General features: G+C 41.3%; 1 protein-coding gene across 1 annotated transcript; it reads left to right on the forward strand.

The window, feature by feature from the left end:
* The first annotated feature begins 2630 nt into the window (after nucleotides 1–2630).
* ankrd33ba (ankyrin repeat domain 33ba) lies at nucleotides 2631–18583 on the forward strand. The gene is made up of 6 exons (XM_063483859.1): nucleotides 2631–3527; nucleotides 12497–12626; nucleotides 13995–14135; nucleotides 14589–14730; nucleotides 15233–15431; nucleotides 16028–18583. The coding sequence occupies exons 1-6, from the start codon at nucleotides 3072–3074 to the stop codon at nucleotides 16571–16573; spliced, it is 1614 nt and encodes a 537-aa protein (XP_063339929.1). The 5' UTR covers nucleotides 2631–3071; the 3' UTR covers nucleotides 16574–18583.
* Nucleotides 18584–19565: the final 982 nt, after the last annotated feature.

The raw sequence follows: 19565 nt of genomic DNA on the forward strand, positions 1-19565 counted from the left end.
AGATATTTGGGAATATTGTAGGAGAAACAGGTGAAAGGAGAAGTAAAAGAGTCTGTTCCTACTATCTGCTCCCCCCCCCCCCCGGTTTTACATCACGTCCTTTATTCTGTATTCAGTTCAATTTAAAATACTATATAGGGATAAAAATCTGCTAAATTGATAGCTAGGACCGTCCACTTTGTGTGCATTTGTGCGTGTGTAATAGGCTGACCGCATGTAGAAGTGATATGTGTTTCAGATTAACAAAGAAACAATTAATAACAATACAATAGAACTGCAGAATAGCAATGACAGCACAGTTGTATCAGTGTTGTCATGCGTTGCACTGGTTGTCTCTTGTCATGCATAAACAAATGTTGCTGATCTTATAGCAATCACACTTTTGTTTCCCAAGGAGATGTTGCACTTTAGTCTTGAAGTTTGAAGGAGGCCGTGGTGCAGATCCAGGACACACTGGAGAGATGACATCTCTTGGCTGACTGCATAAGCTGGTAGAGGTACCTGGAGGGCGGAAGGTCTGGGCTTGTTTGCTTAGGTTGCTGCCTCCACGACATGGATGGATGGAAGCTTACATTTGTTCTAATGTCTTCATAGGTGCTGCTTTGTTGCACAGAGTGTGGCTCTTTCCTAACCTGTCATCTTTAGAGACCCAGTTTTGTTTTAGTTGGCCAGTCTCTATGAACTGATACTTATATAAACAAACTGGTACATATATATTGGATTTCTTCTGAAGCACTTTTAACATAACTTGCACTCCAATGGACGCATCAGGGAAAGCGCAGGGTTCAGTATCTTGCCTTGAAGAGCCGAGGATTAAACTTCTGACCTTCTCACTGGTAGAATGCTCTGCTCTGTGTTTTATGTGTGTTTTGGTCTAGTCAGTCACTGTGCTCAGATAGTCAGATTCCCACCATGCACTGACTGTTTTGAGCCAAAAACCAGTGGGGTTTGTTTTTGTCCAGCAGGTAATGGAATTTTTCTTGTTCTTTTTACATATGTTTCAGGGAAATTGTACCTGATTTTTTCCCCCTTTCTCTCAATATAGCAAGTTTTAGTAATTATAATGTTGCAATGTCACTTTTAGGCCTCTCCCAATAAGTTTCCACAATTGTGAGCTGACTTGGTTTGAAATCTATGAAAATTAGCTGGTGACTCTGTGAAATGACATCAAATAAAAAGGGGAAATAAAAAAGGCTGCAGCTTCACCACAGATCTTTAAACTAACTCAAAGCTGGAGGTGAGGCATTCGAGTCTGTGATCTATTGCTCTGGTGTGTTTGAGTCATCTGCTGCCTGAGCAGAAAGTGAAATTTCACAGATATATATCTCTGAAAGTGCTAACAGTGACTGATACCCACACAGCAGCAGAGTGATACGACAGAGATGGATGAGCCATGGGAGAACAGAGCTCTCAGCTGGGCGTAGATGAAGGTATAATAATAATAGGGACACACTGGGACTGTTATGCACTTGATTCTTTTCCAAAGCAGATGATGTCAGCAAATTGATGTTATTGTTACTGAGAGAAAAAAGGATACTACACTAGAGAGAATATCTTAGAATTTGAGTTTAAGACAAAATTCCCAGAAATCCTGCCTTTAAGTGCAAAGTCGAAGGAAACAGTCATCAGAATCAAGCAGAGGTCAAATGTAGAGAACTAGCGCAGACAGTGTAAGCTGATATTGCTTCTGCAACATCATCTATGTGAGGTTTTCAGAACTTTTAAATATTTTTACCCAACCACAATGGTGACACCACATATGTAATGATAGATGGGATTAGTGTTACACTAAGTGATTTTTTTGGTAAGGTTTTGGTTATTTTTACATAAAAGGTTTCTGTGTTGAGCCCACACAGTCAGTCGTTTTGCTTTGCCCAAAGCTGAACGATATGTATTTTCCTTCCAAATTAGTGTGAAGTTTCCATGAGATGAAAGCGGTTACTCAAAAGCGCAGACACAAGCCCGTAGTTTAGTACCGAGTAATGAAGGCCAATCTAAGTCTCTATTATCTGGACTGGCTCATGGAAATAAGAAAGAGTGACATATATATATATATATATATATATATATATATATATATATAGAGAGAGAGAGAGAGAGAGAGAGAGAGAGAGAGAGAGAGAGAGAGAGAGAGAGAGAGAGAGAGGTGGCTGAAGATTTCAAAAAAGAAAAGAAAAGAAAGAAAGACATTATCTTTGACTTGTAGAAAATATGATCATTAGAATTGTAGCCCTTCTTTTAAATGCAGTCTGCGTAACATCAGGGGCTTCTTCAGTGTTTGCTGGATTAACTAGATTCATGCCAGATACAATCTCATATTTACTTCAATATTTTTAGTATTGCACTTAAAAGTCCAGGAAAAATGCATAAAGGGCGTCCCATTGAATACTAACTATGCTAATTCCCAAACATAGTCAAAAATCCCTATATTATCCATATTATTATACTATTCTAGGAATATTGTTTCCTATAGAGCTACAACCAGCAGTATAATCCAACACACACACACACACACACACACACACACACACACACACACACACACACACACACACACACACACACACACACACACAGTGAGAGAGAGAGGTCCCAGTCACCTCTAATCGGATTAGGCGACTGTAGGTTAACATGCTGCTGCCTCTCTCCGCCCTAAGTGGGACGTCCCTGTGTGCTGCACTTGTAGTCCGTTTTTTCCTTTTTTTTCGCTGTAGCAACACTTTTTGAAAGTACCCAAATTGTATCTGTCTCCGGGTACCCTCGAACCGGATAACTCATAACGAAAACACAACGTGGTTTCGTTTTGAGGACGCACTCCGTACTTGCTTACTTCGCAGGACTTTTTTTATGGCTCACAACTCTCCAAACTGAGAAGTGGGGTAATTTTTTAATTAGAATGAGGTAACGAATCAAGTGTTTTGTGTGATTTGGGCTCTCGAAGGCGATTTCACGGACTTTCCCCGCGCGTAAGTTTAGTTGTTGTCGTGGAGAGACAGCCAGTCTGGATGCTCGCGCGCCCTGTGCCAAGCTGCGCTCCACCCCGCGGACGGTGCCCTAGGCTCGGGGGTTAGATGGTGCTGATCACGGACGACAGGGATGGAGGAGGCGCCTCGTCGGTCCGAGTCAGACAGCTCCAACTCCAGCAGCAGCAGCAGCAGCAAAAAGTCGGGGGAGACATCCGCCAAGTTCACCCGACCATAATTGAGGAGCCTCTGTCCCACTATGTGGACGAGGACTCCCTGGGCTCGTGTGAGGAGGACACTGAGGATGGAAGCGAGGACGACCATGACGAGTTCGAAGAAGTTGACTTTGAGGACCTGGATGATTGTCGGAGCATCGCGTCGGACGACTCCTTCTATCCACCGGATGATGTGTTCGCGGACTCGGAGCGCTCCCCGTCTCCGGACAGCCCGGAGCCGCTGTCTTTTTTCCAGGCGTGCTGCACCAACAACGCGGCCATAGTCCGGATAATGATCCGGCATGGTGTGAAGGAGGAGGAGGTCAAGGAGACTGACAGGAATAACAGGGTATGAAGCACACAACAGAAACTCCGAGTAACTTCACACACGTGGCTTTTGACCACCTCCACAGTGACACCAAGAGTTGTTGTATGAAAACGTGCATCTCGAAACAGTTTCACAAGGTTTATGTTTGAAGTTCCCAGTTATATCTAATAGTATCTTAGGTCCATTCTTTGTGCAACAAGTGCAGTCAAAGAGTCTCAGACTGAAATAATTAAATCCGAGCTTTCTGGCTTACTCACCTATTTTCAATGTTTGGGAAAGTTTGACCTCTAACTTGTAATGCATGTCATATGGAAATCAGTGTAGCTTACACTAGTGTCTCTGTAGTTCTGTGACTTAGGCCTACATGCAGTTTACTTCTGACGGCTGTTTTTGCACTTTTCCTCTGCTTTGTTTATTTTCATAATGAGCTCACACCTTTATCTGATAGGCCTTTCTGAAAGGCCTCTATGTGTGAGTTTCTGTGTGTGTGCGTGTGTGTGTGATGACAGATCTCAGTTTATGAGGAGCTAGAATGCTCAAGCGCTTTAAAAAACACTGAAGGCTCTTGTGATTTTTGAGGAAACACACCACTCCTTTCTGCGCGTGTGGTCATGCAGGCGTATTTATGTGTACAGGCCTGTGAAACAGAAAGTGCTTCTAAGGTTTTATGTATCAGGGCTTCATAACAAAAATCATCTGGTCTTTAGCAGGCATTAAGCAAATATAGCGTCAGATGAACATGTTATAGATTGTCTACATTTATTTATTAAAAACTTAGTTTTTCACACTTTGCTTCTGCATTTTGGCTAAGTACAGCCTAAGAATAACTGGTAATATCAAATTTCCAGCTATGGCTTGAAGAAATTGTTTTTCTGTGTGACCTTATAAGTCTCTCAAATCGCTGTAAAGGAGTTTTGCTCCACTCTTCTTTACAACATTGCTTTGGCTCATTGAGGTTTGCAGGCATTCATTTGTGTGCAGCTTTTATAAGTTACACTAGTGTCTCTGTATTTTAATCAGGTTGAGGTCTGGACTTCAGCTGGGCCATTGCAACACCTTGATTCTTTTCTTTTCAGCTGTTCTGTCTCAGATTTGCTGCTGTGCTTGGGATCGTTGCCCTGTTGCATGACCCATTTTCCGCCAAGCTTTAGCTGTCGGACAGTCGGCCTCAGATTTGACTCCAGAGAACTTTGGTGTACAGAGTTCAATGATTCACTGACTGCTAGATGTCGAGGACCTGTGGCTGCAAAACAAACCCAAATTATCACACCTCCCCCTGCGTGGTTGACAAACTATGTTTGGTCCTCAAATGTAGCACTTTTCATTATGGTCAGACATCTCCACTTTGGTCTTATCTGTCCGAAGTCTTAAATAAGTCCTAAACCTAAGCTGTGCCGTCATTTCTTTTTAGAGTATAAAGGGGCTTTCTACTGGCAACCTTTCCAAACAAGTTGTAATTGTTCAGTCTTTTCCTAATTGCATTGCCATTTAACATGCTAATTGAGGCCTGTAGCTCTGCTACACGTGCTAATGATCAGTTAATCAAGTGGATTTGATAAGCAGGACCGAGTGTCGACTTATGCTCTGAATTCACATAACAGATGTAAGGATGCACTTAGTTTTTCATGAACTGCTTTTGTATTTTGCCTGACACAGTGTGATATATCATATTTTGATGTGCTATGGAGGTTATATTTACCTGACTTTACGACCTGCTAAGGACCAGATGATTTTTTTTATTGTGTCCTGAAGGAGGGTGCACTTTCTTTTTCACATGACAGTGAACGACTATTACTTCAAATATATTAACTTACATTTTATGTGGATTCATTTTGTATGAGTCTGTGAGTAAACGTATTATATATATCAGTGAGATGAGAGTCTGAACCAGGATGCATTTTAAAACCATAAAGTTCACAATAGGATTGGATCCATTTCCGTTACAGCTGGCTGCATTTCAAATATGTCTTATAGAATTAAGCGCTAGCATAAACCAAATTATATGTCAGTTAATTATGTGAACCAGATTGTCCTCTTCAGTGGTTTTGATCAATGATCCTAATAAACTAAAATGAATGTTAGTTTTCATCTATTTGCAGTGGAATCAATCTGTATCGCTTCAGTCCTGCCAAACAGCTGCAGCCCAGGGCAAAGACATAAATCCACAGTGATGGCACGCTATACTTGTATTTATTCATCAGGACATTTCAATAATTGTAATTGAGCTGGCCTTCAGCGTGGGGTAAGGCAGCACATGTCAGTCACCATTGTCTTTGTGGCTTTACTTAGTGAAAGTTGGAGAATCGCTTTAGCCCAGTGCCAAGCAGCACACATGCCTAGATCTTTATACAAGGAAAAAAGCCAAATATATAAGCATAGTTTTCTGCTGTTTGCAGCTAGTTTAAGCTGGGAGGATGAAGTTTCACAGCACTGTAGATTCAGAGAAGGAGCACTTTTGTGGTCTTATATCACAAATCTGCTTCTTTGACCTAGAGGCCGATCCCATCTGTCACTTCTTACATTTCACCTCCCTCTTCTCTAAACATCTGTCTCTCACCATCTCCTACCCCTCCTTATTTCTCTGCATTTACATAGTGCATTCAGTCATGAGAACATGGAAAGGAATCCTTGTGACATGAACATATGTGTATGTTATAAAGTATATAACAGGGAAAAGGTCAAAGGTCCTCAAGGCACTTTGAAACGGAAGACACATGCTCGCGGTTAGTGTGTGTTTGAGTGTAGCAGCAGTGGGAGATGTAGGAAAAGAGACTTCCAGATGACTAGGATGTGTGGTTGTGCATGTACCATTAGCTTTGTCGTACCCTGTGACCTTGGGGATATGCACATACTCAGAGACACAATACAGGTTAGGTAACACATCTACTGGAAACACATCCTGACACAGATGTCAGCGTCTTAATATAGCTTCATCAAGTGGCATGTAAAACAAAGACGGTTGTTACATCCCTGGCCTGGTGTGAGCACAACATACACACCACTTCCTCTGTCACTAATCATCAGTTTAAAAGGAAATTTATAATCGAAAGATTCTTAATCTAGACCATCAAAAGGACTGTGGTAAAGTTAATGTCCAAATAAGTTAAAAAGATGGTAGATTATAGTTATCTGGCATCCAGAAGTAGTTTAAGTACAGAGAGCTTAGAATCACTGATGCACAGACACATCAGGCCAATATGAAAAGACCAGGTTTTAGTAATAACCTGAAGACTATTTTTTAAAAACTTGATAAGCTCTGTAGACGCATGTATGAGTGTATGTTGCCTAGTTTAGTCACTATTTCAGGTCATTTCCTCTGGTCCCCTCCAAAAGGAAAGCTAGAGCAGCAGTCCCAACCCCCGGACCGGTCCGTGTGTCGTTTGGTACTGGGCCTTGAGAGTTGAGGCTCGGGTGTGAAATTTATGGTTTTTGGGGGTTTTATCATTAACTCAGTTTCTTTGGGTCTTTTCCTGTGTTGTAGTTGTGTGTCTTATTTTGAAATAAATATTTGCTCGTTACCATAGCGACCAGAGAAGGGGCAGAGAGGAGGATGTTACTCTCAATGTTGTTGCCGCATTTCAGGAGGACGCTGCTAATAAAGTTACACAATTACACAATGAATTCGCGTTTATTATAGTCTTGGTTGTATCATTTTATTTTGTTGTATTTATCCACGACACCTTAAAGGGCCGTCTGTGAAAATAAGATTAAGATAACCTTTATTAGTCCCACACGTGGGAAATTTGTTATGGGTAAAATATTGTCGGACATTAAGCTGGTCCGTGGTGCAAAAAAAGTTGGGGACCACTGAGTAGTAAGTCTGCTGCAGACTTGCAGCCCAGAAACTGTGAGAGATTCTGTGTTGTGCAAACAGGTACTTCTGCAGCATGGATGTTTTCCAGTAAAACGATTAAAAACCAGTGTGTAGTTAAAAGAGAAAGAGAACAAAAGTTTCATATGGCCCCTCAGGAATTCAAGGGGAATTTGACAACATTGATTCACTGAACACTTGAAGCCTCCACTTTTAGTCAAATGTTTTGTGGTATTATGAGAATAACTTGTGAAGGTTATGAGAAAGCCTATCCTCTAAAGGATATTTTTCTTCAGAACCACTGCTGTCATAAAACAATGAACTTTTGATACCCGTTTTTCATTTCCCAGTATGTTTAGGAGGCCTTCTTAGTTCTTGTGAAAACTCACATTTGGTGTCAACACAGGCTTTGAAAAGCAATAAAACTGTATTTTCTGCTGCCAAGTGCACATATTGAAACTTAATTAAATGTCTGCATTCTGAATTTAGGAATAAACATAATGACAAGTATGTGTGTTTAATGTGTATCCAATTTTCCAGTGATATGATTGCAGCACACTATATCAAAATCTCCATGCTCTCATTGCGACTTTGTGGCTGACGTGATGGATTAAATGTCAACAAATTATCGGCATTCTCATGTTAAAAGTAAAAGAATAATATGGTTATGGTAAACATCAGTGGTAATTATTCTAGTGTTCAGGTATTAGCTCTGTCCTCAAAGCCCATCTGACCCTGTTTACTACACTGTGTGTTCCCCTTGCAATCAATTGGATAATTTGTCATGCTCATATGTGCACTCAGTAAACACGCACAGAATCCTATCAACCTGATTTATACACAGATCAAATATAATAATTCCAAATTTCCAAATAGATTGGGGTCAGTTGACAAACCAGGACAGATACGGTATGTTTCATCTGCTGAGAGAGCCAGCAAAGTCGCCCAACAGAAAGAACAGCTGACCAACACACGTATCGACCAACAGGCCGGCAGGCAGATAGACTAAATGAAGCATAGTCAGATAGAGACAGAAATGTGGCACTGCAGATGGTAGCGAGCTTGACGCTGCTAGCAAATACTGATGAGTGGAAAAATCAAAGCGACAGTCATACACATCTGATTTGATACAGCCGTGTGAACGCTCAGCTGCAGACAGAAAGACATTTAACAGGGGCGATATTGACAGAAACATGGCCTGGTATGTCTGTGTCCGTGGTGTGTCTGACGGATGTGAATGAGGGTGGTCTTTAGCATGTGGCTCATGTGTACTGAGGTGTCCTGTAAAATTAAAAATGAACTGAATGTTTTCATTTTGATTTATTCACACGTGGTTTGCACAGGCTGCAGAGATGCATGCTGTCTGCTACAGTTAGGCTTCTGTAAGTGCAGAAAGTAGTCAGAATAGTTCACTGAAGAAGACGGCATGTGTTTGGACATCCACCTTTAAGTCACTCCAGGGTAAAGAGCAATACAGCCGGAAAGAGAGCTGTTTTTTAGCAAGTTTCTAATTGGAAACGTGCTTTCCTATTTATATTGATATGTATTAAGTAAGGCTTTTATTTGAGCGCCAACTTTTCCACCACTGCAGAGTGATCGACATCACAGGACACAGCGGCCGTTCTTTGGATTATCAACAATTTTTCACTACATACAAACTCTGCAACACTAAAATGAATAACTGGCTGCAGTCTGCTTACAAAGATGCAGTTTCTCTTTTCTTTTAGGACCAGCATAAATCAAAAAACGTATCCACGGTGAAGATAACGTGGTACTACTGCAAACATATTTATTGTGTATCAAGGAATTTTAAAGGTTACACTGGGTATTGCATCGTATTGTGTCATCTTCTTTGGAACCAGTCTTTGGAGTGTTGCCATACTAACTGCAGATACATGGTTATGTTACTCCCCCCCCCCCCCCCCCCCCCCCCCTCTCTCCGTGTCTTTCTGACTGATAAGGCTAAGCCTTTCTATTCCTAGCACTGGATATTCCTCAGATTACTTAGTGTGTTAGTGTGTGTGTGTGTGTATGGTCATCTAAGTCCAGGCAGTCCAGTGTATGTGTGTATGCGTGCCTGCTCATCAGAATACACATTATAATCTTGATTGCAAGATGCAAGTTTTAAATCGAGTGATGCTAGAATTCTTCAGCCTAATCTTGTTAAGACCTGTGCACGCATTTGATCAACATGGACTCTGCTGAAAATTCATTTATTTATGTTTTATTATATAAGAGCACCCTGTTTGACCTAATAATTTCAGCAGCTGATGATATTTTTGAAAGATGTTTTTAGCTAGCTTCTATTTTCCGAATGGAACATAAACCTGACACCATTCATGCTCCAACACGTTAATGCTATGAAGTGATGGATGACTTTTAAGTGCTTTCTACTAAACCTACTTTGGAACATTTTTCAGTTTCGACTGTGCACAGAAGAACATAACAGTAAATAGTAACATTTGGCATTAGTTAAGACATTTTCAATGCAATTACTTTACTTGAAAAGAAAAGGTCAGTATGAGAATGAGTGATGTCACAGGGGACAGTGAGGACACGTGTTGATGTCCATCAGCAACCGGTCCGCAACTTCATTTGCCCTAAAGACAAAATACCCAATCCCCCTGAGAATTCTCGTTAATTCTCGTCCGTCACTGGAAGAGATTGATTAAATTATTGATTATTATGATGCAAGCCTGTGCTTTTGATCACATTCATTTTTTTTTCCTCATGATGGAGATTTTCCCGTTTCCTGTCATTATTTGCCCATTTATGACAATCGAGGAGGGGAAGGTTGGTCTGATACTGGTATACAGCCTATATATCTGTACGTTGCTGCGCTCCATCAATGTCAGCAGCTACCATTAACATGCATTAAATCACTGATTGCAGTAGTGTGTATGACAGGAACGTAACAAGTACGTCGGGTGGTTGGGATAAATAAAGAAGCTTGTATGTGTTTATACCTGTGTGTGACAAAGGTTCGCAAGGAAAACAAAAACAAAGTCAGACGATTTAGATTGCTTGAGACATGCTGCAGTGCGTGCTGCTAAAGTACATCACATCACAGCCGGAGGGCTGCCAAGAATGTGTGTTTGCGTATGTGAGAAAGCGTGAGAGACACAGACAAGGTCTACGTGAGAGTGTCTAAGCAGAGGGAACTATTTGAAGCTGTGCCAGTGTAAGTGAACTTCTCTGAGACAGTCCAGTAGTTACTCTGCAGGACCTTTGTCAGCTGTTTTTCTCAGATGTGACAAAATTAGTGCGACTGTGTCTCCAACTGACTTGTTTTAGTTCACAGTTCAGTGTTTAATACGGCTAAGGTCCATGTCCTGTAAAATCTGAGGGATAATTGAACCTCTCTTCAACCTCAACCAAAAGCTTGTCTCCTATATTTTAATAGGAATCTCAGTGTTCAGTGTGATGTGTCTGATTAACACAAATAAAGCTGATGTTTAAGCAATCCTACCCGCACTGTGACAAAAAGCTATAATTAAATGATTTATCAAAACATTATATTTATTGGGTACAAAGACATACGGTTGAAGCCTATTAAATCAGAGATAATTGAAACACTCTGCGACTTAAAAAACGAAACGCTAACACTGTGATTTTTCTTGAGGTTTTTCTGTTTTGACTATAATTACCAGCCTATGAATATGCATAAATTTGAGAGGTTTATATAAATCTTCGGGCCTTATCCGTACCGATCTTCATTTGTTTTTATATTTAAGATTTCATACTGAGTAGGTCTGACTTGTTCTGTTCAGCACTCCTGGCTTTAATACAGCATATTTAGATAGTTTATTTAGATTTAAAGTCTGGGTAGGGTCTGGTAGCTTGTTAAGTAATGAACATGTTGTTTGCCTGTCAGCTCCAAATTCAGAATTCAGAGAATGCCCCCTTTGTTTCTTCTACTTGCTCATCTGGATTGCGTATAATCAGGCTACACTGATTTCTAGTTGTGCACAATTGTCTTGTTTTTTTCTTCTTCGTACTCAACAAACTTGTTGTTAGCTGACAGCTGTGGCACCCAGTGTGGTCTTGTGCTGCTTCAAGGTTTCATCTGTTGTGCGTTCTGAGATGTGTTTATTTGTGTTACTGTTGCATTCTTATAATTATATTTGTAAGCTGGCTTATAAGAAGAAGTCTGGTCATTTTCCTCTGACCTCTGGCGTCAACAAGGCATTTTGGCCCAGAGAACTGGCTCTCATTAGATATTTTCTTTTTTTGGATCATTCTTTGTAAGCCCTGAAGGTGGTTGTGCAGGAAAATCCCAGTTTATCAGCAGTTTCTGAAACACTCAGACCAGCCCATCTGGCTCCAACAACCATGCCATGTTCAAAGCCTCTTAAGTCACCTTTCTTCCCTATTCTGATGCTTGGTTTGAACTTCAGAATGTCGACTTCACCATATTCGCATGCCTAAATGTGCTGAGTTGCTGCCCTGTGATTGCCTGATTAGATATTTGTATTTACGAGAAGTTGAATAAATGTAACTAATGAAGTGTCATATATGTTGTATATAATATTATTAGATTTATTTATTATTTTATATTCAGCATCTATCTGTCTGTCTATCTGGCTACATATATAATATTGCCTGTATATCTGTGAAGATACATCACCTGAGAACGCTGAGTTCCTGAATTCTGCTCGCTCAGTCAACTTGTTTGTCTTGGCTAAGGAAGTGTGCACCTTCCAGAAAGTACACAACTTTTGCAGGAGTTTTCCAGTGTCAAACACTCATCAGGCCTCATAGAGTTTCACCCACAGACTAACCTTTACACATTTGTCCACACACATATAAAAGGGCACCTATTCTGGCAGAAAAACACATCCACGAAAAAGTACACCAACAACATCAGACAGGAAGATAGCTGTTTTGAGTTTAAGGTTTCTCAGCGAAAACACAACAGATGTCATGTTTAATCACAGATATTAGTTTTGGGAGCTGCACACAGGTTCACTGGTCTTGTGGATTTTTACCGGCGCTGCCTTGATGGCATTTTTCTGCACACTGCTTCGTATATGTCAGCACTTTATTGCAGTTTTGCTTCACCTTCTTTTTCTTTCACCTTAGCGATTTTGCTGATTCTAACCTTATATATCTCTCTCCCTTCTCTTTTTCTTTCAACTGTTCTATCGCTTTTTCCTGCCCTGTCACTTTTTCGTCTCAGATAGGGCTACTGGTTGCGTGCTACCAAGGTTACGTGGATGTCGTCATAGCGCTGTCTCAGTGTCCGTACCTAGATGTCAACTGGCAGGACAGCGAGGGAAACACGGCTCTGATCACTGCTGCGCAAGCAGGTAACACACAGCCATGCACAAACTGGGAATTTATAATCACAGCTCATAGTAGTCAAACACACACACTGACAGGCTGATTCACAGTCTTGCTAGACTCTTACATGTACAGAAACAAATACTGTATACACACACACACACACACACACACACACACAATATGCTGATACAGATGAACGCACATATGAGCACCAGAAAAACACAAGTTTGAACTGGCTCTATGCACTGACTATGTTGTTTGGCCAGTCGTATGATATCAATGTTTTCCATCCAAAATATTGTTAGCAAGTGTGAATGCATGATGGGAAACTGATTTTCAAGGCATTTTCTTATAGTGTTGTAGCAGGACTGCTCATTTTACTCATTTACTTTAAGTAGAGACTGTAAATAGAAGATGGATGTAGCCACCATGACACCCAGTGGTTTTTAAACTATGATTCTGAAGCCTCTAAAGTTTGGCATTTTTGTCAACTCCTATCCTAATTTCTTGGTGCCATGAGTAGCCATATTCTCATGAGAAGTCGTAGAGTTTTCAGCACATTAGTTTTAGCTAATGCTAGCCATCTAGGTAGGAAAGAGGCATCCCTGCACCGAGGCAAGAGGTCAGCAAACTGCGGCTCAGCTCGCAAGCCACGGGTTAGAATTAGGGTTAACCATAACCCTATTAATACATATACAATATGTATTAATTTATCCTCTTCCAGTTACATCTGTAATCTGCCCACCTGTCCCCGTCACCTTCGTTTCCTGCTCTTTTCCTCCCATTGCTGGGTAGGAGGAGCTAAAATGGCTCTTTTGATACTGAAGGCTACCGACCTACTTAGACTGTACCAGATGCAGATACCTGCATCACTAGTAACATACATATTAATACTTGAATTTCACTTACAAAAAGTTAAGAACATATATATTGGATGGTCTGTTACTATAATGAACTGCTCAGCAAGTTGTGTTATTTGTTAGGGAATTATATCAACAACCTCTAAATACAAGTTGATACTAGTGACTCTGATCAGCTGAGCTGGCTGTCAAAACATGGCTGTCAATCAGAACTTTAGAAGCTACTTTCCACTGCTCCCTTGCTACAAGGGGGTAACTCTGCATGTGTGCACATTTGGCAGTTTTACATCAATGCAAAAGGGAGCTGTGTCTCTGGCTGAATCGAGCCAGTAACCTTTTACTTGCAGACTGAAATGCCTAGCTAGAGACCAGGTTGTAATTCTGTATCTGCTGTAAAGACATTTTAATGCAGAAGTCTTTAGGAATTGCCTCGGTTTTATAGCCAGCCTCGAGTGGCCATTGCAGGATCTGCAGTATTTAGCACCTCTGTCCGACCAACAGTAACTATTTTCCGTCTCTCTGTTACTCTAGGCCACATAACAATCACCAACTATCTGCTGAACTACTACTCTGGGTTGGATATAGAGAGAAGAAACTGTCACGGCTTCACCGCCCTAATGAAAGCCGCCATGCAGGGCAGGGTGGAGTGCGTGCGCTCGCTCATGTTGGCAGGTAAGGAAATGCGTGTAATTAAATTAAATGCACGAAACTCTGTAGCAGTGCAATACTTGGAATGGGTTAGATTATAACTGCAGAAAATGTTATTTTCAGAAATTTGGTGGACAGATGGATAATTTGAATACGTAGACAGTAATTTATTTATTTTTTTTAGTCATAACTAGGATTTATGTTGAGGTTTGATGCCAAAGCATAACAGCAGGAGGTTTAAATGTCAGGATGGATTTAATTTCAACGTATTTTTTTTTCTCCAAATAATGGACTTCTTACGCATTTACACAAATCTACTAACTGACCCTGTGAGAGTGCTGAGTACACGAGTTGCAGTGAGCATAGCGAGACAGCTTTTAGCCACAAACTCACTCTGTCCCCACCTTGTTATCTTTGAGCTTATATGCTTGTGTATCCACAAATTAAACTTTTTCCTGTCTTCTTTGTGTCCATCAGGAGCTGCCCTGAATGCGAAAGACTCTGGCCGCCAACTGACTGCCAGGGAGTGGGCCTTGTTTACAGGCCGTTATGAAACTGCATGGCTGATGGCGCGCTTAATGGAACGGCCTTGTCCACATCAGTACTGTGATACATACAGGTACAATTCACAGCTAGCTGTCTGAGATGAGCAAGTCCTCGTTTATGACGGCATTTTCTAAACTGATTTCCAAGAGAAGAAAAAATTGCTGACCCTTTGTTGAATTTACTGCCCTGCTCACTTGTTATCTTTACATGGAGTTATGAAAAAACTGTGTGCAATTATGAGGTACCTGCTGTCCTCCTTTTCTTTGCATCCTCTCCACAAAAGCAGCTTTCTGAGCTTTCTGTTTACATCATCTCGCCCTGATAGCAGGCTATGTAGCAAATAAATAATTGTGACTCTGCTTCAGATTATGTAGCCATCATTAGTGTTTCTAGACAAGCCTTGCTTGAGAAAGGTCAGTGCAAGTTACCACTGACTCATTAAAAAGAACAGAACATACAATATTACACATTCAACACAAAAAACATAACACAAATGCCTTTTCAAGCAAGTTTTGCTGGTCTCGGAGAGTTTTCGTCTCTCGGTGCATGAACTGACATCAGTATTGCTCTCCCAGTCTAGAGTGGCGCCCGCTGGCATCACTGGTGGCCAAAGCCCAGGAGCCGCGCGGCTGTTTGAAACGCTTGTCGGACACCATGCGCAACATCTTCAACATCGCAAATGTCACCAACCCGGAGGACGAAGGCGCCATCGACCACATGGTTTCTATTACGACTGGCATTAGGAGCCCTTTCATCGCTGTGGCATGCCGCACAGTGAGTGACTAAGCTCTAGAATTTATTTATTCTATTTATTGATTGATTTATTAATCCTCTTCAGCCTTCCTCACAGCAAGTATTTCTCAATCACAACCTCAGCTGAGGTATTGAATGAGTATAAACACTCTGTGGTAAGGTTGCTCTCTGTGTGCTTGTACTCGGCAAACTTTGAGATACCAAAACTTTTATTCTTATCTTCAGATGAAGCCAAATGTTTTTGAACAATATGGAAACAATCTTCCACAGACTTGGCTTTTGAATTCATAAAGTCAAATGGTAAAGTTATTTTGTCACCGTATAGTATAAAACTCGTGCTTATACGTTAATGATCATATTATGGTAATAACACTTAAAATGTGGCACTAATTTATCATTTATTATATCAGCCAATTCTGTGATTTCCCTTAGGATTAGTTCATAATAATTAAAGGAAATGATTAACACCAGCCTTATCCGCTAAGAAGGTTATTCGTGTGAGATTAACTGTCTGCAATACCGAAAACAAAGGCATGATTGACATCCAGAGTCACCAGTATTGTTGCTGCAATGCTGCTGATATTAGTACCAATCAGACACTGCTGGTTTTGTTTCAGGTGTGTCCTGACAGTCCTCCAGGTGTGGGAAAACGGCGCTATGCGGTCCCAGAGATCATTCGCCAGCAGCGCGCCAAGGAGCTTCGCTCCATCAACCCCGACAGGGTGGACAGCCATCTCAGACTCTTTGAGAACTCTCGCGTGACTCTGGTGACCAAGAACTCAGCAGGTCGCCGGGCCAGCCTTCAGGCTCAGAGCCTGGTGCCTCGGCACAGGAGCTCCAGCTTGGGTTTGGTGTCTTATAACCAAGCCATGGAGCTACGGAGAACCAGCTTGTTGCCCATGCACATGGTGCTGAGGAGGAGCAGTGTGAGGCCAGGCTTCACCATACCCAAGGTGAGAGTGTCCAAGGCCCCACCGTCCACTTATGAGCCGGCACAGGTTCGGAGGAAGAGCAGCTCCAAAGATGGAGGGGGGAACTTTCTGCAGGTTCCAAAGTGGCGATACAAGGAGCTAAAGGAAGAAAGGAAAAAAGCCGAGGAAGCGGAGAGAAAGAGGCTGGAGGCTGCAACGAGGAGACATATTGCTACTGGGAAAAGGAAATAATATCATTACCTCAGAGGATATCGTGTACACTAAACCCCCCACCCCCCTCCAAACAACAAAAAAACATACGGGCCAAGGTGTCCGACAGATCTGGCGTTTATGGTTTTCAGCTTTACACAGTTAGGTGCACAGGGTGAGCTCAGAATTACCAGCAGTGTTTGGATGCTGACCGACCTCTTTAAAAATGGCTGTCTCTATAGCGACAGCGTTAGAAGTGCACAACGCTGATGTCAAACAGCGAATACCCAGGGGATTTGATACTTGAAATGTTTTTAAGCTAATTTATTTTTCATATTTATTGCTTTTTAATGGATGGCCAGGCCTATATTTTGTTATGCCTTGGGTGCTCATTACGCTGGTGTTTTTGTAGTACGTTGCACTGTGTTGAAGCAGAAGACAATAACACGCACTCCTTCAAACTGAAACCTGCAGCAGAAAAAAATGTGTTCATTTTGCTGCCTAAAATAATTAAAAGCAATTTATTAAAAATTATATCTTTTAAGTCATTCGGTGAAGAGTAATAATGATCTCGTCATTACTGGCTGAGAAAGCGAAGCACAAGATTTGTAATGAATCTCATGGCGTCTGCCTGCCAATATTTTAGATGCTTTCTTCTTTTGCTTTACAGTGACAAACCCTGAATGTATTTAACGTATATATTTTATATATAGAGAGAGAAATTTAAATGCTTTTGATGACATTTTTTCAATTAAGGGCGAAGACTTAAATGTATAGCTTTTGAATCTGACAAGTTTGGAAGAAATTTTTAGATTACTTCCTGCACATTTACCCTTCAGAGCCCAATTAACCCTTTAAAGCCAAGTGTATCATGTTTATTATATGAGTTTTTGAGACTTCTATTCATGAGTGCAATACTCATCCATCCATTCGCAGTCAGGGACAGACAACCATTCACACTCACATTCACACCTATGGGCAATTTAGATTTTTCAATTAACCTATCCCCACAAAGTGCATGTCTTTGGACTGTGGGAGAACCCACGCAAACTTGGGGAGAACATGCAAACTCCACACAGAAAGCCCCTGCTGGCCTGATGGTGGAATTGAACTCAGGACCTTCTTGCTGTGAGGCAACAGTGCTAACCACCATGCCACCGTGCTGCCCTCAGCACTGGTAATTATTTCATGGTCCAGGCTTTAAAGGGTTAACACAGATCATAGCTTAACTTCAGGTAGTGACTGGGAATGAGTCATGCACACAAGGTGTGGATGTTGCGAATGAAATAAAGTTTCCACTAACAGTGACCGTGGACTCAATTAACCTAGCCTTATTGATGATTTATAAATGCCTCAGCCGTGTAGTGCTAGAAAAGTAATCTGTCTTCTTTTTGATCTCCATAGCATTTTTAGGGGCTCCGCTCAGGGGGAGAAAAACAACAAAACACTACATGCAAGTTTTGACATACAAAGGAGAGCCTGGAGTGATGATGTCTAACATGTGGCCACTCTGATCATAAAAACAGCCAACCCATTATAGAGCAGAGAGGTCAGTTTCCTGCTATGACATTAAAACAGTGAAAATAATGGGGTGAAAAATAACCGTGATTTAAACCCACAGAGCCACGGGGAGCGCAGTGATATAACATTGTCTGGAATTTCAAGAGCACAATTTCACGCTCCTAACTCCTCGTGGCGATTGGGGCTTAAGTGCTATCCAAGAGCGTGTGTCTAATATACATGGTGATGAGTTGCTAAGGGGTTACAAGGGCACTGCACAGCCAAATCGTTTCTTCAAATAAACTTCATTGACTTCAGAGTGGCAATCTGCTTAGATACTGCCCAGAGGAAATAATTTGAACATGACAAAAGAGGAGCGAGCTGCACATTTACTTGAACTCTACACTTCAGAAACTCTAAGTGGCTCCAGGATTAGCATATTTAACATTAACATGTTTTATATGAAAATGGATTTTTGCTGGCAGAGCCGTTTGCAGTTTGTCACGAGTCAACCGAGGTTAACTTGCCATGAATAAAAGCCAAATTCATTTACATTAGACTTTTGTGTTTGTCTTTTGTCAGTCAGTCAACTTTTTTAAAGGTTTCTGTGGAATAACAGAATGCAGTTTTTAGAGTCATTACAGGCTTATGTCTCTGTGCCGTTACAGCTTGTTCACAAATCCCATTTTCACACAAACAGAAAGCGCCGTATGAGTGTGCGGCGCAGGGAAAGGACAAAACCTATTAGCCCTGAATGAATCAGATCATATTTAGGTCATCGTTGTAGCTCAAACAGCTGTTGGCTAAGATTGTAACCTGGGATTATGAAGAGCCACTGGCTTGGTCAGCACCACCCCCACCCCACGACCCAAATCTCTCACAGAAATTTTAGAAGTGTCAAAATAAGCAGCGCACCGTCCACTGGTAGTGTGACAGTTATTATGTCATGCTGGGATGCTACAGGCTGGGACTGAGACAGGGTGACCTGATTCCGCGTTGGCACAGAATGAGAGCTTCTTCCAATCCTGTGAATTTGATGGGGAATCCTCAGCGGGGGCCCTCTGCTGGTTGGTTCTGGTATAACACGTGAGGCTTTTAAGTTGAAAAGACTAAAAAAAGAAATTTAGCAACAACCACATATAATCAGTGACACAACTGGTAGAGTTAGAGGAATATAGTCATTTCTTTAAAAAAAAAAAAGTATTCTGAAATGATAGCGTGATGCAGTCAGGGGTAAAGTAAGGTCTTCTCAAAGAACGCCATTCTGAAAAGCTGAAAACGATTAATAAATGATAAAGTCTCACAGTCCAATCAGTATCAGAACTATCGACAATATGAGATCCTAAAGCGGCCTCACTCTTAAAAGTAAGAAAAACTTTACAGGGAGCAACTTTCTTTCGTAAAAGACAGCCATTTTTCCCCAGGAGTTTTGATAACACCAAACTTGACACAAAGCACTAAGCTACACTTTCTGTCAGACGTTTCCAGCAGCAACACTTGAGAAAATGGGTTGGTTTAACAGAAAATCCTGCTG

The sequence above is a fragment of the Pelmatolapia mariae genome, linkage group LG9 (genome assembly GCF_036321145.2).
Source record: "Pelmatolapia mariae isolate MD_Pm_ZW linkage group LG9, Pm_UMD_F_2, whole genome shotgun sequence".
NCBI lineage: Eukaryota > Metazoa > Chordata > Actinopteri > Cichliformes > Cichlidae > Pelmatolapia > Pelmatolapia mariae.

Coding starts and splice junctions, on each gene's coding strand:
- ankrd33ba (XM_063483859.1), top strand. CDS start 3,072: ATGGTGCTGATCACGGACGACAGGGATGGAGGAGGCGCCTCGTCGGTC. Junction 3,528..12,496: donor AGACTGACAGGAATAACAGG/GTATGAAGCACA, acceptor TTTTCGTCTCAG/ATAGGGCTACTGGTTGCGTG. Junction 15,432..16,027: donor TCGCTGTGGCATGCCGCACA/GTGAGTGACTAA, acceptor GTTTTGTTTCAG/GTGTGTCCTGACAGTCCTCC.